At 34.0% G+C, this 24,997-nt stretch overlaps 2 protein-coding genes and 1 long non-coding RNA gene across 3 annotated transcripts; all 3 read right to left on the bottom strand.

The window, feature by feature from the left end:
- Positions 1 to 967: 967 nt before the first annotated feature.
- LOC113702066 (probable polyamine oxidase 4) lies at positions 968 to 5,324 on the bottom strand. The gene is made up of 10 exons (XM_027223027.2): positions 4,803 to 5,324; positions 4,314 to 4,429; positions 4,131 to 4,219; positions 3,660 to 3,773; positions 3,474 to 3,561; positions 3,304 to 3,389; positions 3,116 to 3,218; positions 2,743 to 2,840; positions 1,799 to 2,228; positions 968 to 1,453 (listed from the first exon to the last, which is right to left on the bottom strand). The coding sequence occupies exons 1-10, from the start codon at positions 4,855 to 4,857 to the stop codon at positions 1,139 to 1,141; spliced, it is 1,494 nt and encodes a 497-aa protein (XP_027078828.1). The 5' UTR covers positions 4,858 to 5,324; the 3' UTR covers positions 968 to 1,138.
- A 6,503-nt stretch (positions 5,325 to 11,827) lies between these two features.
- On the bottom strand, positions 11,828 to 13,001 carry LOC140011210 (uncharacterized). Its single transcript, XR_011818508.1, has 2 exons — positions 12,645 to 13,001; positions 11,828 to 12,325 (listed from the first exon to the last, which is right to left on the bottom strand). It is a non-coding gene; the product is annotated as an uncharacterized lncRNA (long non-coding RNA).
- A 3,423-nt stretch (positions 13,002 to 16,424) lies between these two features.
- Positions 16,425 to 17,739, bottom strand: LOC113702304 (uncharacterized). Its single transcript, XM_027223437.2, has 2 exons — positions 17,105 to 17,739; positions 16,425 to 16,905 (listed from the first exon to the last, which is right to left on the bottom strand). Exons 1-2 carry the CDS (start codon positions 17,419 to 17,421, stop codon positions 16,536 to 16,538), a joined length of 687 nt encoding a protein of 228 aa, XP_027079238.1. The 5' UTR covers positions 17,422 to 17,739; the 3' UTR covers positions 16,425 to 16,535.
- Positions 17,740 to 24,997: the final 7,258 nt, after the last annotated feature.

Raw genomic sequence — 24,997 nt, 5'->3', positions numbered from 1 at the left:
TTGCATTTACCTCCCCTCGGATTTAGCTTAACTAAGAGATAGGCCTTATAGTTTGGTCAAATTATATTTTCCTCCCTTGCACTTATGTCATCCAGACCAAACTAATGGCAAATCTAGCAAAAAAAGTGTCCACTGTAGTCTGTAAAGACGGTATATAATATTGATAGATGAGGCTTGTCCACTGTTATGTTTATCGGGCGAGGGAAAAAAAAGAGTTAGGATTTTAGGGGTAGTTTAGGGTTTGAGATTTAAAATTGTTCCTGATATTATTGAAGTTGGGAAGTTATCGTCCCATGCCTAATTGCAAGGGTGTATTTTTTATGAAGTCAGGAGATTGAGGTGGATTTGGAACGGGACAGTCAACGGAGAAACCGATCGAATCGATTTTATATATTTTACATAAGATGTAACTTAGTTTGCACATGATATAATTCATTTTGCACAACATGTAATTATATAATAAAATTTTGTGAGTTTCGCACGTGATGTGAAAAATAATGTATAAAATAAAATCAGAATCTTATATTTTTTTGACCAAATCTTGACCATCAACCTTTCCTGCCCCAAATCCCCTTTCTGTAGTTTGCCTAAATCTGAGAGCTTAATTTATAGTTTGGATAACTTCAAGGGAGTAGATGTAATTGACCCTATTTTTTAGATACTAATGTCAAACTTTTAAACAACTCACACTGTTACGTTTACTGATGTGAACTTTTAAACAACTCATACCATTACGTTTAAACAACTATAAATAAATAGAAATATGTTTGGTAATCGCGCCATTAAAAAGAAAAATTGAAGAGAGGGAATGATGCTGTAGACCCAGATGGAAAGACGATAGGTTTTTACTAGTAATCCATATAGAATCAGTCAAAAGAATCTTGTCTACTACATAAACAGAGTTCAGGTCATCGGAACAACTGGTCGAAAATTCATTCATGCATAAATTAGAATAACCAATAATGAATTCAGCTCAAGATCTTTCAGGCATCAGATTGCACCCGGAAGAATATTAGTTGATATTGAAAAGATATCCCGAAAAGTAAACAACGTCGTTTTCATTGGATTGGAACAATACAGTTGGATGCAGTTACTTGCATCCTAAATAGATTTAAGTGAAATCTACTACCATGAAGATTCACATTCTTGATATCTGGAGAGGAACAGTTGCTTCAAGAATTTCCTCCCTGCAAGAGACGAGCTGAATCTTGTCCCCGCTTCCAAGTCGCTCCATAAGATGTTTGCGACAATTTTCTGCAGCCATGACTCCGGCTGAGTAGGCACCATGAACAGATCCCTGATGATCCACGCTAACAGCCTCACCTCCGAAGTAAATATTGCCCACTGGTGCTCGGAGCTTGTCATATATGTCCTCTGGGTTTCCAACCAAATCATAAGAGTAGCATCCGAGAGAGTCTGGATCAGATCCCCAGCGTGACACTAGATACTTGACCTGTAGGACAAGGGACAACGGACATTCTTAGTAATTCAAGGATTAAGATTTCTTGGATGCATCCAAGGGAAAAAAGATGGGCATGATATACCATCTAGAGACCCAAGAATCAGAACATGCTACACTATTTCCCAATTAATATGCCAGCAACAACATATCCATAACTAAGTGAAAACTAAATGCGACTGTCTAAATACTTCAACAGCATAAATTGCTTGCAAAATAAGTGATGTTCTTTTCCACACCTTATTTTGATGAAAACTAATATCTTCATCAGCAGTTAGTTAAAGGTAAACATGTCAAACACAATGAAGGCTAACAATCATATGCTAAATTAATACTTACCGGCTTTGTTGCATCAGGAAACATTCTCTTCAGCTGCAACATTACAAAATCAGCAGCAGCCTCATCTGAAAGCTTCTCAAGGTCAAAAGCAAACCTTCCAGCTGCCATGTAAACAAGGACGGGATTGCCTGTTGCTTTATGGAGATTCAAAAAGTAGCCACATGCATAGGAAGTAGGTGCAGCAATCCCTAGTAGCTCCACATTTGGCCAGAACACTTTGTCAAACAGTAGTGCAATCTTATTTTCATTCCCTACACCAAGATCTGATATTGCAGCAAGTTTCCATTCGGGCAACTTGGGTTCAAAAGCAATTAAGTTGGCCTTCAGAACCCCAATAGGGACTGTTACTATTACAGCATCAGCAACAAAATTGCTGCCATCTTCAATTGTAACCATCACCTTGTTATATCCATTGGCAATCCTTTTAACTCTAATAGTTGCAACAGAAAAAATGAATCAAATTCCAAAGAATTACAGGAAAGCAATTTTCTAGTAGCTAGAAACTATTAGAACCGTAAATAATTTAAAGAGAAGGTTTTGCTAAAAAGTTCCAAAGGTTCCGGCACTGAATAGCTAATAACTGAGATCATGTCTCAGAACAGATTAATAAGGTAAGCAATTCAATCTTGATGTAATGAAAAAGAAAAGGAACATCACATAAAACGTGGATGCCGCGCAAAATACTGTTAAAAGAGTACTACTACAATTATCACAAGCTTCAGTTGTTCGTTTATGTAGTCCCCCCCCCCAAAACAATTGCGTTGTTAACAGCTAGGATAAATAAGTCAACAACAGAAAGTCAAAAACATGTTTAATGACATTGAAATTACATTCAACAGCATGACTAGCTTAACAAAAGAAGATACATAATGGAACATTTTTAGTACCAATAAAACAGTCCAGAGGGCAATGAATTCTTTTGCAACAGAAAACTGCCAGCATACCTGTGATTTAAGCGTATATCAATGTCCTTTGCCATAGCTTTTACTAGTGGATAGTAACCTTGCACCATAAGACCATGACCACCAGAAAGAACTTGCTCCTACACATTGGATGCCATGAACCATGTAAATACTAATGGGTGACAAAAACCTCAAAAATCTTTACAGTAACATTACTATATAAAAACAAGTATGATCTACTGAAGATAGTTCTAGCAAACTAACTTGGCTATTGGTTCCTGTATTAGCATATTTTAGGTTTTGAGCCATAAACTCAGGACACGGTAGGGAGATGAAGGGGATAGCAACAATTGCATTTCCATTAGCATAACCAAATAAAGTTAAATAGCATAAGCAATGAGAGACATGAACTTGCCTCATCCCAGCTTCTCAGAGATATCATATCCGCATCTGCAGCAAACCACGCCTCCATTCTACATATGTACCATTGCAACACTTCGTGGGCAAGCCCTTCTTGTCTAGACATAGATGAAGCAAATTTATACATAATACAGTTCAGAATTGAGAATCCAGAAACAGAAAGAGGACCACATATTTTTGTACCTCAGTTCAGGATGCCTATCCAGCACAATTGATATGGCTTGCGAAACAGACATGTCATCAGTGTGTTCATTCCTCACTTTATCCGTCTGGGAAAAATTAAATGCATCAGTACCCATCGAATGGCCCAATAAAATGCTTACGGAGAAACACTGCAGAAATAAAGAGCATACCTCCTTGAGGATTTTCTTAAATACTTCTCCAACTTCTATAACAGTCTGTTGAGGAACTTGATGGCCTTTGATGTCAAATAGTGCATAACTGAAAGGAACAAGATGGCCAGCTTGAGTTGATTAATGACTTAACTTAGCAGAGTTCAGCCTGTTTAACATAGAAAGGTATAGCACTCAAAATTTTACCTTTCCAAATCATGATCATACAGCACTGAGTTGTCACCGCTGGTACGATAAAGAGTAAGCCCTAGACGGCGAATTAGAGGAGCCAAAGGATTCTCATTGCAAACACCATGAAGCCTGGAACACTAGATAACAAAGTTAGTAAAGTATCCACTTATGGTATTTTCAGGTTTTTGTATCAAAACAAAACAGCAACTGACTAAAACATTCCATGCAAAAGCCATATGTCTTAGAAAAGTATTATTTTTCCATTTTCCTGCACCCAAAAACGCAGAGACAATGAGAGACAGAGGCAAATACACACACACACTCTCTCTCTCTCACACACACAGATGCGGAGAGAGGGAGAGAAAGGATTACCAAGAAATATTTTAATCACAGTCAACTCGAGCCATTTAACACCTATTTTGAAACAAAGAGTTCAAAGAGTCACTGAAACAGACACTGCAAAAGAAGATTGGAAAATAAGCTCACCACGATGCTCCCATATCAATTGGGCAACCAAATGAGTAGTCAGTGAGTATGCGCCCACCAATTCTATCGCGTGACTCCAACAACAGCACCTGCACGATTATAGAAAGTTTAACAAGAGAAAAGCAAACATGAAAATTGCATCACCTGACATGGAAACACAATACCTTATCAACCAGAAAATACCTTAAAAGATGCATTCTGTAGGATACGAGCAGCAGCGATCCCAGAAATACCCCCACCAATTACAATCACAGAAGGGAGTGAACTTTGTCGCCTGTCAATTCGGGGGGAAAAAGCACCTGCTAATTGCATAACAAAAAATCAGAAAGTGTGGCTACGTGAATTTTAAGCACCATAAAAAGCTAAATGAAAACTAAATATAAAATTTTAAGAGCGTCTTATTGCAAGCAAACAACTTGGAAGCAAGGGAAGAAAAACCCATGCCAAAAAGAAATTAAAATAAATAAGAAAGTCTTCAATAATTCTCAGCTTAATCCATGGCATCAACAGACAGAAGCAAGCATTAATCAAAGATACAATCAACCAAAAAACTCGAAATCATTCACAAGAATCTCATTACACACATTCACATTCAAATAAAAACACAATTAAATTAGAAATAGAATTCAACAAAAAAAAGGACTTGGATTAATGAAATTCCAAGATACGAACCGTCCAGCAAATAGCCGGGGAAAGAAGAAGAATCATCATCATCTGTAGCTTCCATGAGATTCCAAGTGAACGACGGAAACAAGTCGGCAAATAGTTCAATAACTCTTGTTTTTTTGTCGGTCGAATGAACTTGAGCTAAATTCACGAGAACGCCACCAACCAAATTTCAACAGAAAACAAATTTCTCTGATCTAAAAGATAATCTTAAAACTAAAAGTTTACGGGTGTATAGGAAGCAAGAAATTCGAAATTAATTGGAATGAATGATATAAAAGAAAGAGCATAAGGCCGGCGATAAACCGGCTAAGACTAGATGAACACCGTAGCTTATCAAACCAGCTCATAATCGCCGGAAAAACGGTCCAATTCTATCAATGATCCGACCGATGCGTTTTGCTTCGGTTGCATAGATCGATTTCCCCTGCCCCTTTTCTCTCTCTAAAATGATTTCCGTATATCTATCCCTCTCTAGTCTTCTCTCTCTCTATAAATGTCTCAGGCTGTTTCTCCCCGGATGCAGTTAGGCGAACGCGGAGGGTACTCCTGCGTGGGGTTATTTATAGAAGATGAAAAGTGAACAGGAGCATGATCAGCTGGCGGAAGTTATGAGGATATGCGAGCCGTAACGTAGCTGGGATATGCAATTTGCACTTTTTTTTTTTAACGTGTGGCTTTGCGATATTTTCTAGGGGTATTCTTGAGATTTTAACGTCTTTCTTTGGTATGCTCGTAATTTCACTAGCTTTTCGTTCCGTCCACGAATCACCCGCAAAACTCGTGTATCACATTAACAAATCCGACGAGAATCCAACGACCTGTTGGTTTTCACAAGTTGAAAGGTTCGAATTTTATCAACTATCAATTAATCACTCTCTCTAATTCTTTTGACCTAATTAGCCCCTTCTTTACACAGATAGGTTAGAATAAAAATAAAAGTAGAAATATAATTAGTGTAGAAGTTGCCAATGAATAAAGAAAAAGGTAAATCGCCAATAAAAACTTGTATACCAAATTAGTCGAACTCAAATTATACCAGTAATATAAGTTTAATTAGATAAGATGAGGTCTCATTTCTCTAATTATGCTAGAAAATTTTTTTTTTAAAAATCATGCTATGCAGTGTGTCAAATTATCAAATTAGTCATACTTTGATGAAATTGTTTGGGCACCCATTAGTAATCCTAAATGACATTCTCTCCAAAAAAAAAAAAACTAAATGACATTCAAATCATCATTTGGAAGCACACACCAATAATTATTATTTTATCTTGCATTTATATAATTTTTTATTTAACTTTATTTTGTATAATATCAACACCTAAAATCTATTTTTACAAGTGCTTACTAGGCGCTCATTAAATAGATCATATTTTAATTAACTTGTAAATCTTGTACGTCAAATTAGTCCAGCTCAAACTATACAAGTAATATATGCTTAGTTAGGCTAATTTCTTTAATTATTGCAAAAAAAAATATTCTCAAGAATGTTGATTTGACAAGGGAACGTACAGAACTATGCCTATCAGCAGGCAAAGCAAATTTATTTTTTTTTTAAATGTTGGGCCCGTCAGCCACTGCAAACCTTTCTAAAAAAGAAACCGTCGGTCCCCTAACGAATTAGTGTTGTACTAGTGTGATTCTTGCCAACAAGAGTTGATTCTTCGAATGAAAGGTTGTACTAGTGTATCTTATTGCTTGCTTATTTTATTCTTCTAATAAAGAAGCTGGAATAATTTATTGTCAAAAATTCAATTGCAAAAGGGAAAAATATAAGTCTAAAACACTTTCTGGATGTATCCTTAAAGATAAGAACCTATATCTTGGACGCTTCTTCATTTTTTGCCTTTTTTTTTGGTTCCTTGGTTTTCGTTGCTACTCTTTCTCTTTTCTCTTTTTGTCTTTTTTTTTTGCCAGTACAATTTGTTTTCGTGTTTATGAAACAAGAATATAAACTGAGAATGTTGCTAATACAAATTGACTCAATTAATAAGAATCGATCATTTTTTTTAAAATAAAAAATCGTATATTCAAATCTTGTTGCCAATGTAAATATTGTATTGATGATTGATCTATAAAATCTCTATAAGCGATCTATAGGGACTGATCTTGCATCTACCTAAATTTTTTTCTGCCGAAAAAAAAAGAACATGGAATGTCCAAAATAGCATGAGCCAGTCCTTACAGAGCCCCCCAAGGGTCAGCTCGAATGGTCTGCTCCCCCTCTTTAGGGTATGGCAGACCTTCCTGGGCAACCAGGGTTCGAGCCCCCTTGTCACCGTGCTCGAGTGGAGTGGGGCCTCCTCTCCGGGCCGGAGTGGGATTAGTCGGGGCCCCGTAAGGATTGACCCGGATACCCACTCCGTCAGAAAAAAAAAAAAAAAAAAAAAAAAAGTCCTTACAGAAATCTGTAACACTTGCCCTTGCTATTAAAGGCATCGTTTTACACGGTGAAGTTGCCTATTCTCTTTCTATTGGATTAAGTACAAAAATTTCTAACTTTGACCATTTGGTATTGGAAGCCAGCTGATTGTACGTTTGAGGCCTAGCTGCCCTTAGAAAGGTTTGGCTGCTTGGCTTCCGGGCTTACTCATTTAAAAATAAAAAAATTTTCCTTGCCTACTGGGTTTAGCAAGCATAGCTTTGTACCACTGTCATGTCAACATTTATGCGAATTTTTTTTTCAGCAATAAACAAAGAAATTAGCCGCTTAGTTCGATAGGTTGTCGCAATGGTTATATGCAATTATGACATCTGAAGAAGCTAATCATGTTTGAGTATTATTAACATTTGAATTAATCTTCTACACATTGACAGTGTATACACCTTCACCATCAGATGCATAACATATAATTCGAATTTAAATTTAAAAATCAAATTTTATATATGTATCGTATATCCAACCGCAATAGTGTATATAAAATTTACTCTTAACATTTTTATACTTTTCATGAATTGTACAAGTGATATAAGTTTAGTAAAATGAATTGTTGTATCCAGACTCAACCCTATTATTAGGAGAAACTAGTGATGATTTTGAGTACTATCAACACCTTTTGTCATTTTTAGTAATACCCATAAATGTATGACAACATTCCTTACCTCCCTTTTCTTTTCTTTTTTTTGAGGGGGGGGGGGGGGGGGGGGGGATGCGTAGGGATGGCGCTGTATTTGAGTAATTACGTATCATCACCTACTGATTTTGTCATAATTTCCACTCGTCCTGCTTGTTTAATTGTTAGTTTTTTGATAGTTCACATAAATATGGTATGCGCGTACCATAATAGGGTTAATCTTCAGATTTTGACGTGACGGATTTTACTTGATGGGTGTCGCTGAGCTCGCTGGCTTACGAGGAAGTTTCATAGGCAAACCTTTTCCAATACGAAACATCGCGCCATGAGCCGATAATGCCAACGGAAATGCAGCTATCTACGCCTTACAGATACAACGCTAGTGGGGGCTTACGGATTTTACGTTGATAAATGACGTAAAACAATCGTAACACTTTTGTGACGTGAGGTATATAAAATAAAAAAGTAATTAAAAATATAAAAATAATTGGTTGAAAAATAAATATCTGATACATGCAAAATATTATTTAAAAAATTTTCCTATCCAAACAAACCCATATCTCTAAATTAAATTATTCCATTATTCATAGGTTGCTTCCTTTTTCTGATTTTACTGTATTTAAAATTTATAAGCGTGTAAACGGAAAATAATAATAATAATAATAATAATACAATTCAATTTCACTTATTTCTTTCTTTTATCACCACATGAATCCCTGAGCTTTTGACATGGATGGGATTTTTGCTCTATGAACTGTCAATTTTTTTGCACTTCAAAAGTAAATCATGGTTATCATCTCTACCTTACACATTTATTGTCAAGAAGAGAAGTTACTCTTATTTGAAAAAAAAACACGTTCACCATCATTTAACTCCGTTTGTTAAGGGGGGAAGAGTTGGGTCAAGTGATAAATTAAAAAGGATAATAAATAAGAGATTTTGGATTCAAAGTTTGTTACTTACCAAAAAAAGTAAAAAAAAAAAAACCCAATTTGTTGGAGGTGAAAATAAGGGTAAATGTAGAAAGCACAAGTTGTGGACCTAATGGTTAGGAAGTTAAACTCCTGCCTAATAGACCGAGGTTCAATCTTTTTTTTTTTTTTTAAATAATCCGGAACATGTCCCGACTCGAACCCTTAAGATCCGAGCCGGCACACCAAATTGAAGGAGTGTGCCACGGCCCCACGCAGCGACCTCGAGCGAGTCACGAAGGTTCAAATCCAGGATAAGATTCGAACTCAGGACCACAACTAGTACTGGATCACCCCCGTGAGGGCAAGGTTCAATCTTAACCGGTAAGTTTTGGGTGCTGTGGGATTAGTCGGGTGGTTCCGGATACCCACAGTGTCGAAAAAAAAAAAAAAAAAACTAGCTGGCGGTGATGATATTGATTTGTTTTTTCAAGCAAGATTCCTTTTCGCTTGTAAAAAACAAAAACAAAAAGGTTCCTTTAAAGCTGTGAAGAGACAAGAAATAGTTTGCAAAGCGTTTTTTGTCCAAATTCAAATGGACCTGGAAAAAATTCAGTTCATGAAACAAATTGTTGTCAAATAATCTTAGATTAAAGTGCTACATTCAAAATCACGAAAGGAGGAGCATTAATTTTTGGAAAATACGAAGCAACTCGACTCGACTCGACTAATGCGGCTTTACTAATCCAGTCCACCAAAGTTATTTATCGCACATTCAAAAATCTAAATAAACTTACTCAGCACTCGCTAGCTAATTCCATGTTAAAAGTTTGTGTTACCTACTAAATTTGGAGACAAAAATAATAAGGTATACAAGATATATAATGAATAATGAAATCGTCCGAATAATGAAACATTTTGATCAAATCAAATTACTACCAGATTTTATTATTTATCACTACTATTTTTGCGAAGGTCGTTCATATAATTGTATGGGGGCAACAGATGGATTGGATTAGAGCATGACACACCGCCGATACACCCCTCACTGACAATGTACAATAATTAGGTTCAAAGATTCGCAGTTGAAAATGTAGAACGATAATTGCCATGAAAGCAGGACAGCTACCCATCATAAACAAAAGAAAAGGCCTTTTAAAATTGGGGTGTACCAAGAAAGATACAAAATTTGATTGCTGACCACCAAACTGGATAAGAAGGGCTGTAGAATTATGCGTTTGAATTGCTATTTTAAAACGAGTTTTTATAGAAAAATATACTGCAGCAGTTTAATGTATATGAAATAAAAAATTATTAAAAAATATATTTATGAAAAACATTAAAAAAAAAATCTGTGAATAAAATCATCGAGATTCCACTATCCCACGGCACTTTTCTTTCGAGAAAAACACAAGGTTATAAATCACAATACGAACTTGCTGAATCATGGAAGTTATTGGCCATTGACCAGATCCCACTTGTGCAATTAATTGTATACCTAACACAGCGTTACTATGTGGAGTGGTCCATTGAGTGATCATGGCCTACCTGTGTTTTCCGGTATTTATTGTTAATGTGGTACTCAACAATTTGTGATTGTCTTCTTTATGTACGGCTAATTTGTTTCTTTATTCAAGGTTCAAAGATATGTTCAATCATGTCTCTAAAAGAAAAGAGAAAGGAGGGAGGCGGAGGAAGGAACAAAGAAGTGGCCAATTTGATGCAGCCTAAAAGTCAAAGCATGTAGCAACACATTTTTTCTTTAGCTTTTGGAAGTAATAGGGGGACATCAACAGAGAAAAATTTGAAGAAACAAGTTACAAACCCTCAAAAAGAAAAAGAAAAAGAAAAGAAACAAGTTACAAGAATGAATTTGAAGAGACAAAACTGTTTTCCTGACCTCCGGCCCATTAGGCACAACGCATTCCAGTTCCAGACCAAAGATGTTTTGGGGACAGCCCTCCTCTATTAAAGTTAGGGCCCAATGTACAACACCTGGCCTTAGATGTCAACCTTCCTTCAACCTTGCAAAGATGTCTAATAGGAAGTTGTAAGGTTCGTATGAATTAAGCATTTTTTTAGGATGTTTTTAAAAATTTATATTGTAACATTATATTCAAAAACTTTTTCACTGTAGATATATTTTAGGATACTTTTAAAATTTAATATTTTATTGCTGTATTTTTTAAAAATTTTATTAATTTTTCAATACCATCAATGACCACCACCAACTCTCCCCTCGTTCTCCTTTGTTTTCCTCCCCCTCCTCTCTTCTTCTCCCTTCCCTTCCTTTCTTCTCCGCCATCATCCTCTTCCCCCTCCTTTCTTCTCCCCTTCCCCTGAAAAGCCCCCACCCCTCCCTTTCCCTTCATCTAGTCGCGGGCTCAATTTGTAAGGGAAGGAAAGGGAGAGCAGGAGGAAGGAAGGGAAGGGGAAGGGAGGAAAGAGAGGCAATGGCTCCATGGAAGAGGGGAGAGGGTGGTGACAGTGGAAAGGGTGGTGGTGAAAAAAAAAGATAGTGGTAGTATTTCTTATTATCATTATTATTATCTTTATGTTTTTAATAAATGTATTTAAGTGCCTTTTTGGAGCGCTTTTTAAATATACTATTATAGTATTGTATTTGAAAAAACACCTAAATCCAAACAGACCTCTCAATTTTGGAAGAAAGGGATTAAAAGGAAGATGATATTCACACTTTAAGAAAAGTCTAAAAACAATTCATTCTTCCTCTTTTTTAAATAAAAGAAGGATAGAGTGCTCGAATTTTTTTTATAGTCATAATATCATCTACTAAAAAAAAATGCTTTATTTTCTTTTCAATGTCCGATATCTCCTATTCATGTAAGCATAAAGATAATTGGGTGCGTCCCAATTAATTTTTTGATTATTAATATTTTAGTCCATTTCAGAAAAAACAAATGTATGAACATGTACTTTTTTGAGTGCATTTGTCTAGCTTTTTTTTTTTTTTTTGAAATTATAATTGGCTCATTGTTGCTCATCACATTCAATTCACTTTCTTCATACCATGAATTTTCCATTCTGTTTCGATACGCCTCAAATTATGTACAAGAGGCAATATGGCAATTAGTGTTTTCAGACTCGGATCGGACCAGTCGGTCTGAATTAGGTTAAAAACTCGAGAGTAATAAAATCGATAAAACCCGATCAACAGTCGACTATGATCGATGAACCGGTATAATTGTATTAAACCCGGTTTTTCTCTTCCCTTTTTTTTTGGCCTTTTTTGTTTAGAACTTCAAGTCTTGACTCTTTAGTCTTCCATTTGACCGAGTAAACAAGCAACAAATCTGGAAAATAGCAAAAACCAACCAAACAATATCTCCCTCTTTGCGTAACCGTAGCTCCTCCAATAGTCCACCACCGCTGCTACCAACAAGCTTGTGCACCTCCACCGGACTTCACCATCTCTGATGCCTCTGCTTCTCTGGTGTAATTTTCGGACTCCAACTTCAAGCCTCCACTTTCTTTTACCGTAGCTCCTTCACCACCATCGCTCGGTAATTTTTCGCCTTTTCTGTAATATATCATATCCTGTGGTTTGAGCCCGAAGTGTGTATTGTATGTGGGAATTAGTAATACTAAATTACTAATCATGGGAAATAGTATATACTTTGATGGAATTTTTTTTTTGAGGAAAATTTTGGTGAAGTTTTCGCAATTCTTGACCCAAATAATAAAGAATATGGTGCGGAATACTGGTTTTGGAGTTTTTGAGACATAAGATGGCCAACTTTTTATAAGCCCTGAAGAATTATAATACTGAGGTGAATCCGGCTAAATACCAAACCATCAACAGAGGAAAACATAAGTAAAAAGAACTTTATAGAACCAACCGTGATTAGGACCCAGTTGCAGTCATGCCAAGTTCATTTTCGTTCAAAACTAAAAGTCCAAATCATTGGGCCAGATCAGATGTGGAACCAGCTATGATACAAGGATAACGCGTACTAATGTGCGCTGTGTGCTTTTTCCTCCTCAAGGGGATGCAATTTTTTTGTTGTTTTGGTTTTGGGGACAACTTTAAAAGTTGGAAATTCGCGAAGTATTGGTAAAAGAGAACAGATTGTAGGAAAAGAACTGTATGGGAAACTTTTTTTTTATTTTTTAGAAAAAAATTGGTACTTTTGATATTTGTCAAAGATTGAATATGTATGAGATTTTTATTTTGTAAATTTTGTGAATTTGGCTGAATTTGGTGAATCGGATAGGGATTTAGATCACTAAATTCTTGGTTATATTTTGTAAATTCAATTTGCAAGAATATATATATATGACGTATTTATGACGTTATTCGGTTCGACCTCTAATTGAACTCAGTCGAATTTATTGACACCTGACCTCTAAACTTGATTGAATCGATGTCCGGTTCGAGTGTGAAGACATAGACAGTAATGGCAAAGCAAATCTGACCTGACATCGCATGTTATTTTCGAATGCTATATACATATATATATATATATATATATATATATGATATATTTATAACGTCATCCGATTCGATCTCTAATCGAAATCCAGCAGAATTCACTGAGTTTGTTTGGATAAGAGTTTATTTGGATGATTTATTTGAGATATTTACTGTAGCACTTTTGTGATGTGATGTATGTGAGATAAAAAGGTGGTTGGGAAGATAAAAAGGTGATTGGGATTTGTGAGGCCAAATTTTTTTTTTCCAAATTTCCTTTGTCCAAACAAACTCATTGACATTTGACACTTGAACTCGATCGAGTTGATGCCCCATCCGAGTCTGAAAGCATAGATGGCAATGCCATGAATGATAAAGCAAATCTGACCTGACACGCATGTTATTTTCGGATGCTGTACAGGCAAGAACAACGAACAACGTGGGATCCAAGTCTTTTCTTCCAGTCTTACCTTTTCCTTATATCGATGCATAAAATAAATTGTTCATTTTCCATAGGATCATTTTAGAAAACTTCTCTTGAAATTCTTTGACAATTGCAGCTGCTTCCCCTAAAGTTCAAAAATTTACGCTTGCCTACCTTAGTGTTACAAAACGACTATAATAAACTCTACAAAATTTACAAACCACGAGTAAAAAATGAATTTAAATATAATAAAGAAAATCCTTTTGTGCTAATACCTCTTCATTCAAAAGTTCTAATCGCATCTTAGCTAATTATATTATATTTCGAGTTCCTCTTAATAGATTTCTTGCTCAATTCTACAAAGAGCCAACCTGCCAATAGGGAAGCTTTTGTTAAAATGAGTCTCTTCACAAATTATTTAACTAAAGCAAAACAAAAAAAAATTTGTCCAAACATTTGATACCTTCAAAACATGTTTCGTATTTTCCTCTAATGAAATACAATAAAGCTAGCCGATAGTGGTGATAGTTAACTTCTATTGTCATTTAATTTAGTTTAGAAATAAGATAGATGCAAGATAGAATATTCATTAAATATTTTGTTCTTAAATTACCAATTGTTATCAAGATATATTTTCCAGGAAAGGTTATGTAATTTTGCAAGCCTCGAGGGAAGTGAATGCAATTGTTAGAACCTCAAGAAAGTTTCTACAATTATCCCTTCTTCAAAAGCGTGAGTCCATCTTTTTTGAAGTTATTTCCAAATTGATCTATGTACTTTTTCCTCTGAGAAAGGTCAAAAAATGTGTGCCCAAGTTTGAATTAGGAGCTGAACGGTGAATTTGCATCATCATAGTTTTACTTCAGTAAGTAGCAAGCCGAAAATGTTAATGGGACTTGTACGAGGGGACACAGAGAGGAGAAAAATAGCCTTTCATGATCATTTTTTTTCTTGTATATTGTTGTCAAAAACTTTAAATTAAACCTACAAGCACAAGATAGATGGGGTAAACTTGGGATTTCATGAGTAATAAATATTTCAGGTCAGAAAACCCCTATTGCCAGCTATCTATTCTCGCAAAGTGAGATTTAGTGAATAATTTAGGTTTAGATAAGCTCTTTTCCCTAGCTATAGCCTATAAGTATTTAACAATTCTATACGTATTCTAATTTCTAAACCTTACGTGATACATCATTCTATCAAGTGATCAAAATGAGTGACTCGAAGGTTTGAACGGATCATAAATGAGTAATGAATATAATTAAATCAATATCCAGTGGACATAAATAAGTACTTATTTAGACCAATCTAATAAATAGGTATAGATATATTTAATTATTCATTTATTAGTCATTTAAAATTCTAATTTTTTTAATTTCTCATGTTATTTAATAGAAATAATGGAATTTAATTGTTATTGAATCAATAAGAAATTCAAATTTATTTACTTAACATCCACTAATAATTGAGATTAAATATATAATTATTTTTAAATGAATATAAATACTCATTCAAATTAATGAACAAGTCTGAACAGATTAACATAATTGAATGAGTGTAAATGATTGATATAATTGACTTGTAATTACAAAAATCAACTCTTCTCTCTAGGTTTCCTCCTCTACCCTTCTTCCTCCATAGGAGGGAGATCTTGGCCTTAAGCCAAGGTCTCCTTTCCTATTCCTTTGTCCTTTGCTCTTTCTTCCATTCAATAAAGTCTCTCTTAAGTTATCCTAGTGAGAGTTTTCTTCTCTCCTAGGGTGTCCTATTAAGAGTTTTAGTCTCTCCTAAACTATCTTAGTGAGAGTTTTATTTAGTTTTGTTATTTACTTTTTCAGATCTTGGAGTTTTTTAGATCTATATGTTAGATCTACAATTTCTTCAATCTTCTCATCAGATCTCACTTTCAGTTTTGAGCTTGAACTAGTTGGATAGCAGATCTGAGGGAATATTTTAGATTTGGATCAATCTCGACAGATCTCACCATCTTTATTGGACTTTACAACTGTTGATTAGCATATCTGACGATTACAGCATGCACAAAGAGAGCTGTAGCGACTTTTTCTATAATGAAATATTTTTCAAATTTATGATACTTTTTAAATCTGTCCTTAATTTCTCAAATCTTATGTATTTGTTAAATTGCAGATCTATAATTTTAGTGCATGTTTATCTGCCTTTAGGGCAGCAATGTATCTCAATTGTGCTGGATTATCTGCCTTTAGGGCAGCAATGTATCTCAATTGTGCTGGACAATTTCCAGTAATCCTTTAATGAAATATGTTTTATTATAAAAAAAAAATTGACTTGTAATTGATACCTCTACTATCACGTGATAAACATACTTAAGATCATCCCTTGCTATTACCTTTCAAAATTAATGAACGAGTTTAGATGAATTAACATAATTAATTAAATTTGAACGGATTAACATAATTAAATTGTGATTGACGAATTAACATAATTAGTTGAATTTGAACGGGATTAACGTAATTGAATTGTGATTGACAGTTCTACTATCGTAATCAACATACATACTTAAAGATCATCCCTTCCTATTAACTTTTAACTTACATATTTGAGTGCTTATGGATATCCCTTATCGGCGGTAGCCCTGATCAGCAGCCCAAAAAGCATATCAGTTCTCTGCAAATTTCTGATGCTACATTAGACATTCATATTCATACAAACACAATATATGAACCGTTATCATTCATGGCATCCAGATTCCAGGTATATGGCACCAAAAAAAAAAAAAGAACACAAAATAGATGCCACACATAATTGTTCGGTAACACTAGACTACTATTTTCTGTAAGAAGATGGGAGGACAAATGAAAACATGATCATCATGCAGCACAGAGACTGCTGGAAAATTAAATGCTTCAAAAGTGTTCAGACGCCTAAAGCAAACAAGGGCGTTTGAGAGGTAAAGCTACTAGTACTGGTAGATCTGTGGGGAGGTGGGAGAGGGGGTCTATTTCCTATAAAGCTAGAATTTCTCTTTAGACAAAGTGACGAACAGGAGCCTCTTGATGCCTTCTTTGACATTAGCCTTGATGAAGAAGTACCACTATGATGATTGCTCCTAGCAATAGGATGGCCTGGTGATCCATGATGACTCTCAAACACTCCATAGCTTTTGCATGATTTCAGCTTCTTATTATAAGGGTTCTCAGGTTTGGCAAGATCTTCCAAACTTCTCACATTTGCCAAAGATGTAAATGACTGTGATTTCCCGTTATAATGTTTTGATAATCCTCTCCTACAAACCAAAACAGAAACAATTAATTACAAATTAACATTGCAGTTGCAAGTATTTGTAGCTTGCAAGAAAAGTGAATCTGATGCAAATATTCTTTGTTTTTGGCCGCTTTACAAGATAATCAAAACTCATGCCTGATAAATCAAGTTATCAACCTGGTTTACGTTTTCTGTTTTGACAGAAGGAATTTTGTGCTTACTTGAACGGAAGCTCTTGAAGGAGAGAGGACATGTCTTGCAAAGGTCCAGAGTCTTCAGATGTAAGCTGATCGGATGATGAACTTGCTGAGGCTGAGGTAGGTGAAGTAGGAGTACTAGAAGAGGCAGAAGAATTGACTTCTTCAAACAAATATGAGTCTTCAAACAAATCTGAGTCTTCAGAAGACACAGCACTCGAAACTTCTGAGGAAGATGAAACAGCACCGTCATGGTCAAGACCCTTTTTCTCCTCATCCATGATCCCATGGTTGCTTTGTTGGTTCAAAACAAAAGAATCCATTATTTTCATGCTGATCATCACTCAAACCTTCAACAAAATCTAGTACCATGCAGTTCTCTATTGTACTAGGAGATCGATCGATGAGAGCTGCTATATACTCCAAAGGCAAGCAAGCAAGCAAAGAAATATTGGTTCTAAGGGCTGGGGTGGAAAATGAAATATCTGGTCTGGTGTAATATGAGTTGCTGGTTTTTGTTGTTACATCTTCCTGTGAATTGGGTCACCTTAAAATACCTCGAAATCTTGGAAAGTTGTCCGGAAGGAGTGAAGATACGGAAGCTTGGGGTGGGGGAGAAGTTAAGGAGAAAAAGATAAGAGCCAGCACTACTAATTAATGTTAGTCACTCAACTCCTTATTCCAATTCTATCCATATCTGAAACTGGGAAGATATATAAGATTCGGAGTTATCCTGTTTCCTTCCTTTGTCCCCTGCCCTCCTTACCCACTCACCTCTTGTCCCCACGCAACTCATCTGTGCTGTGGATGTGCTCAACCGCGTCGCTGGCTTCCTTGGTGCATGGTCGACTTTATCCTTTTCATGTTATATTCCTTTTTATCCTTTTGCTTTCATAATTTATTTTCTATTTGAAACATGCATCTCATCTTGCAATTTATGCACACCAAAGTTTGGATCGATGGGCCATTTTTTAAGGGAAAAAAAAAGAGTTTAGAATATTCTTCAAATATATTTTTAATTATTTTTTATATCTAACCATGTTGTTATTTTATATACATATTATGTCAAAAAAGGTGTTACGTGTTTTTTAAAAAAAAAACTTCTAAAAAGGTAATTTGAATCAACCAAAGTTTTTAAGCATTGAGATTTTTGTTTATTTAATAGAAAAACGACTTTTATATAAGATTTCCAAGACTAGTTTGGGAACTTACAAGTATGCTCAAAAAGAAAAAGATAAAAAAAAATAAACGAGTAAGCAGAGAGAGACAAAAAAAAAAAGAATGATGATGTTCCGTTACTTAGTATTATAATTTTTCTTTTTAGTATTTGGAGGCTGAATTCTCAGTGTGGAAAAATATTTAAATTTTTAGATGATGTTTCTCGATATTTGTTTTCAATTGCATTACAATTCTTTTAGCTGAAAATAAACCTAGCTAAAATGAAGCACACAATCAACCTAAATTAGATCATGATCTTCTTCTTTTATTTCCTCCACTAAACTTTCAAACTAGAGACACATTAATTTTTCTATTTCAACCTTTTCCCCATCTTTTTCTACCCTCTCAAATGAAATGTTAAAAATTTCTTTGTGAAAATTTAGTAAACTGTCAAGGAGTATTAATGCGTTCATAATGAATATTGACATGAAATAATAGCACGTATGTGGGCTTTTATATATATATTATATACATTGACTTGATGTTCAATCTTTAGTTTATTTTTAAAAATTTAATATTCCTTACACTACATTACATGTTGACTGTGATTTCCACTATTTGAGCAAATTATATATATACTATTAATGAGATGTAATATTCTTTTTTTATTCATTCTACAATTGTGGGTTTAAGTCATAACTAATAATCTTGTAAGCTTGTATTCGATTCAATAGGGGTGAAACGGACTTTGTGCACCTCTTTGACGAGCGCGTGGTGCTGTTTGGTTTACGAGGCGATTGTGATGTGGATAAGGCTCACCACTCGCCTCTCAATCAGAAATCGGCATTCATGGGGCGCTCACAGATTTTCATTCAATTAATTCCCTCAAATTTCCAGTTATCATTTACCCACCCCACTTTTCAATCAGCTTTATTGCATGGCTGAGCTTCCAATTTCCTCTCTTTCCGTCTCTTAAGCAATGTTTTAAAAATCGGACCGTTAATCGAACCGGTGAAGTGAAAGGGTCGAGGTTCAACCGATCGAAACGGTTCAACCTCGGTTCAATGAATTTTTTTAAAAATAATTTATATAAATATATATGTGCACAAAATAAGATATGTAATGGATAATTTAATACTTTATATGATGAAAAGTTTACTATTTTTGAATAACTTAAATTTTTAAAAATAAATTTTTTAAATTATAAGTTAAAACAAATAAATTTCATCTCAATTTCAATTATATCTACCAAAAAAATCTTAAATATAATCCAAAAATATCACAATATTTGAAATTATACAAAATTCACGTCTATGAGAATTTAGACATTGTGAACTTAAAATTTAATTTACATTTTGGAATTTATATTTACAATTTAAAAAAGGAAGTTTGGAGTTCGAAGAAAATCAAGAGAATTGAAAATAGAAATGCAAATTTGATAAGAAACAAAAAATGAGATAAAAGTGAGTGGTTGTGGTATTAAATAAATTGGGTTAAAGAAAAATAATTCTTTTTTAAATTTTTTAAATTTAATGGATAAAAACAAAATTAAAATATGGAAGAAAATATCAATAAATTAAAAATAAAGAGATTTGATTAAAAAATGAGTGGCAAAAGAAAAGATGATAGAGAGAGAGAGAGTGTGTGTGTGTGTGTGTGTTGAAGATTAAAAAGAAAGAGTCATGAAATGATGATATTTTGTAAAAAAAATGGAACAAAAGAAATATGAGTGTTTGTTTTATATAAATAAGTTATCAAAAAAAACTAATAAGATGTGATAGTGCAACGGTTACTACATTGGTCTTCTATTACAAAGGTCTTGAGTTCGAATCTTGATAACTACATTTTGCAAAAAAAAAAAAAAAAAAAAAACTCAAAAACCGGAAATAACCGGTTCAAATCCGGTTCAGCGGTTTCGCGGTCCGACCGGTTTTTGACCGGTTTCTTGACAAAGTCAAACCTGGCATTGAACCGGACCGGAGCCATGGCCGGTTCGCGGTTCAACCGGTCGAACCGGCCGGTCCGGTCCGGTTTTCAAAACACTGCTCTTAAGGCGTCTGAAAAGAAATGGACGTTTTCTCAAAAAGAACCGGGTTGTACTTCCAAAGGCAAAAGCACCTATCAGATCCATCGAGCCATTTTTTTTTCTTTTTTTTTTTTTCATAAATTTGGCCTAAAGGATGGATAATAATAATAATAATCTGTCAATCTTAATCTTTCAATAGTGACAATTTTATAACTGATCTATTTTATTTTGATCCAAGAGATAATTAGATGCTATTTTTTTTGTTAAGAGTTATATGAATACATAATGTCGTTCTTGGACACCAATAACATATCATATTCTGGAATAGTATGACTTGAGACAATTACGTGAGGCTAATATTTCGTTCAACTTTGCCATTTAATATTCCAAAGCCAATCAAGTTTCAATTGTGGATAGGATTAAGGGAACTAAAACTTATTCTGTATTCTTTTATCGGCACCTTTTGACCGTGAACATAAAGGACTGGCAACCATTTTCAGATGCAGAAAATTTAATGCCAAGCACCCATCGCTTCAATCTTGTAGTAGTTCTTTAATTGCAGTCGTAATAGTAAACGAATGCCCGCCACTACTGCATCAAACTTTTGCATGGAATTATTCGGATAAACGATGGCTGTCTGGTTTAACAACAAATTTGAGGGCTGGTAGGGCCAAATGGAGCATTTAATTGCTTACAGTAATACTAATTATTAAGGTTAGATTAATAGGTGCTCATTAAACACTCATTAGGAATGAGGGACGACATCATATATATATATATTTTTACTACAGTTAATTCAAGAAAGTGTTTAGCACCCTGTTTGTTAATTCAACTAAGCACTTAAATTTAATGGGTTCGGATTTTAATACGGTCAAAATAGAATATCTGAATTAAATAAGTGGCCTTGAATTCATTAGACAAAATTTGGTCTAAAAGATAAGTGATAAGCTATTCACTTATCAACTAATGTGATGTGCACTCAAATGTATCAAAATTAGTACTTAATTAATCAATAAGTTAATTGATTCATATTTCAAATTTCAGTTTTATCAAACATGCCCTAAATGCAGGATTGTGTATATTTATTTAAGTTTAGTATAATTTAGATACGTTAATGAGTATCCATTGAGTGCTATCTGAAAAATCCTAATTACGGACTCAAAAGTTTTTTCTTTTTTAATATAAAACGTAGTAGTAGTAATAGATAAACAAATCTCCATGGGTTTTTTCAAACAACTTTTTTTTGGGTTTCAGAGAGAAATGTCACCTAATAAATTGGGTTAGACTAATTCTTCAGCTAATTCAACTGTTTTTCCCAATCCCCCATAATGACAAAGAAAATGCAGAACCGTACGACAGAGACTTGGACAGCATTACTATCTATCTTGATGATGATAATGAATATGAATGGAGTTGCGAGTTGTGAAAAATCATCAATTATCAGCAGTTCCGGCTACCAGCCAAGCAGCCAGTCGGCCACGCACCACTCAATTTCAAGTTTCAACAACCCTCTTTCTTTTCCTCCACATTCTGCTCCATACTTATCCATCCACGTAAGCCGCTACGTTTTAGGGGTCTCTCTTTCTTTTTCTTTTCCTCCCTTCCTGATTACTTCTTAGTTTTTCCCTTTCCATTTTTCTGCTTAAACGCCCATTCTTTTCTTCCGGGGTGATGTGTAAATATGAATAAAAGCAATGGAGTAGTAGCGTCTTGATTGTTTTCATGAGACATTGCTGACCAATTCTGCAACATGTACCTTGAAACAATGGTGGAGCCAGAAATGTACTAATTTAGTTGGGGTAAATGTAATGTATAAATATAACCATACAAGATACACTCTTTCGTGTCATTAAAAGTGTCTTATTTTTTATTTTAAAATGTTCTAAAATATTTATTCTATTAAAAATTTCAAAACATCTTTTAATCTCTCCTTTCTAATATAACATGTTCTTCTAATTATGTGCATGTTACAATTCAAATTCAAATTCAAATTTTCAATTTCAGGGGATAAAATTGGGAAGAGAAGCACAAACATCAAAATCAAACTACTACTCTTAAAAAGTTAGATTTTCGAAACATGATCAAATAATTGGGACGGAGGAAGTATAAGTTTAACATATAATATAAACAATATAATTGAAAAATTACGTAGACAGTCACTATGTCATTTTTTATGGGTGTAAAAGTGTAGTGAAGAAAAAGCAATTTTTATGAGTTTAAATCATAATTAAAAAAATCACAAACTTTTTTCAAACGGGTTTGTTTGTCCAAAGCATATTGAGAATGAAGTAGAAAATGACCAAGGTAAAATTTAGTGTTTGTTGGTGGTTTTAATCAAGCGTGAGAGATGAAATACGTAGTTATTTATTTATAAGTTGTTGATTTAGAGTGTCAAATAAATATCTCGTTGAAGAATGATGGGTGATATTCTCTAAACGCGAGGTCAAAGTTATTTATTTACACATATAAATTAAATATTTTGATTGGAGAAGTGGAGCTAAATAAGCAAAATTTTATAAATGTGGCAGCAAAATAGTCCGTTTATGCATATAAACTAAAAGATTTTAGTTGCGTCGCTGCTCTGCCTCCCATTCTAAGTCCATCTCTGCTTGAATGTAAGTAATACGTTAAACTAAGATTAAAAATCTTATCTAGTCACGGCAGTGACTGCAGGGTGCAATTGAAGATGAGAGATGAGATGTTTGAAATTGGATTGAGGAGATTAACCATGAGATACTAATTTTAACGTCTCAAAAAATTTGCTAAATTTTTTCATTTTGTTATGTTAGTGTTTACATCAGTTGTGCTACCGTTTACACTAAAATCTCCGATTTGTTAGATTTCAGGTAAGTATAATTTGATTGTTGTTCCTCTATTATCTATTAAGAGAGAGAGACAACGTTGTAGTAATTATTTATAGTCTAAGTAATGCTTCCAAATAAGATATGGGTGTGGATTATGTTTATTAGTTACACCATTTGGATTGTTTGGACTAAAAGATGTGGTTATAAGGCAATAAATACTTTTTTTTTTTTGGAAGACTTGAGCATCAAAACAAACTATAATTTTTGGCAAGTAAATTTTTTATTAAATTTATCAGCTACAAGTTTTTTAATAATTTTAATTACAGTAATCTCAAAAAAATTTTCAAAAATTTTAAACTATAACTTCAAAATATTCAAATATTTTTCTTACAACTTCTACAGTAAATTACGATAAAATTTTAGACAAACACTAAAAAAATTCATTTGTCAAACGGCCGTAGTGTACATTTGGACATACCGTATCGCTGAGTGAGAAGTGATTTCAACTAGTTAGTTTTTTTTTTTTTGACTTTTGTTTTCAACTAGTTAGTTATTACTATTGAATTTGACTTTTGTTTTCCTTGAGATTTCTATAAAGCACTGTAGATAAAAAATCTAAAAATAGTCTCAATTCTTTCTTCTTCTTCTTCTTCTACTATTTGGTTCGCCGTTGGCGTTTGTCAGACTGCTTATCAATCACAAGACAAGTTGTTAAACATTCTACATCATCTGGTCTGACCATACCAGGGTTGGTTGATTGGTAGCTAGGCCGGTTGCTCTTTTTTGCTCAGGAAAATATTTGCTGGTCCTTTTTTTTTTTTTTTTCCGATCATAACGAAAACATTCTTATAATCTAAGAAATCCTATTTTAAAGAAAGGGAATTGTATAAGAGCATTGAGGAAATCTAAAAAAGCTTTAAAAAATACTAGCAAATATATAAACTGAATTAGATCAAAAGATTATTCTAACACCTTCGTTGAATTTATTTTCACCGTAAATGAGATTCAAGCCTCCAATTTACGATTCAAATAGAGATGTAATCTTTATTTTTTGATGGTCGCTGAGTCAAAGTTTGGTAGTTAAATATTTGCTTGTCATCCATTCAATTTTCGTGGCATCAGGCAATTGCGGCCATCGGTATATTAGTATTTATTGAGGTAAGCAAAGGTCAAATGTAGCGGAAACACAAACGGCAGATTGGACCATGGAAAGGGCTCCATTGGCAACCTTCTGCACCTACAACCATGGCAGGTTGCATTTTGCACCCCTTTCGGTGCACAATCAAATTGATATAATAAACAAGTCAAGATAAAATAAATAAATGAATAACGCAAAAGATAAAAATTGAATTAATTTGTCAAAAAGCTCTTGAAAGCAACATCTCTTTGGATTTTGGATTAAAATACCCATTCTTTGTAAGGAAGTAGCTGATGCAAAATTTTCCTATCACAGTTATTGAATCTCTAGGCTTTCGTTGTGGATGGCCGACATGGACTCCAACAAATTATATATATATATATATATATATATATATATATATATATATATATATATATATATATATAAAAGGTACTACTAGTAGTATATAATTGATGCGTGAAATGTTCCAAATAGTTTTGGACATTATCCTTTTAGCTGTAGACTGCGAAAAGAATTTCGCAAGTTCAACGTTACCGTGTAAGGAAAAGAAAAGGGGAAAAATTCCATTTCAGCTAAAAAAAGATTCTTCCCACCTTTTACGTAAAATGGTAAAAGCCTCAAATAACGAATATTGCTACTTTGTGCTTCTTTAACAAAATAATCTTATATATGTATATTTTTTTAGCTTTTTTTTTTTTTTTTTTTAAAAAAAGAAGACTTGTGAACACTTTTTAATACGCTTGAAAAAAATATCACGTGATCCAATCTACCACGTAAATACACCAAAC

This window comes from Coffea arabica, chromosome 7e (assembly GCF_036785885.1).
Source record: "Coffea arabica cultivar ET-39 chromosome 7e, Coffea Arabica ET-39 HiFi, whole genome shotgun sequence".
Taxonomy (NCBI): Eukaryota; Viridiplantae; Streptophyta; class Magnoliopsida; order Gentianales; family Rubiaceae; genus Coffea; species Coffea arabica.
This window is presented reverse-complemented; position numbering and strand designations above follow the sequence as displayed.

Bases quoted from the DNA above. Each gene is read 5' to 3' on its own strand.
- LOC113702066 (XM_027223027.2), bottom strand. From the start codon at position 4,857: ATGGAAGCTACAGATGATGATGATTCTTCTTCTTTCCCCGGCTATTTG. The intron at 4,430-4,802 runs GTTCGTATCTTG...TGCAATTAGCAG, and splicing joins CCCCGGCTATTTGCTGGACG to GTGCTTTTTCCCCCCGAATT. The intron at 4,220-4,313 runs GTATTTTCTGGT...ATAATCGTGCAG, and splicing joins TACAGAATGCATCTTTTAAG to GTGCTGTTGTTGGAGTCACG.
- LOC113702304 (XM_027223437.2), bottom strand. From the start codon at position 17,421: ATGATCAGCATGAAAATAATGGATTCTTTTGTTTTGAACCAACAAAGC. The intron at 16,906-17,104 runs GTAAGCACAAAA...TTTGGTTTGTAG, and splicing joins CTTCAAGAGCTTCCGTTCAA to GAGAGGATTATCAAAACATT.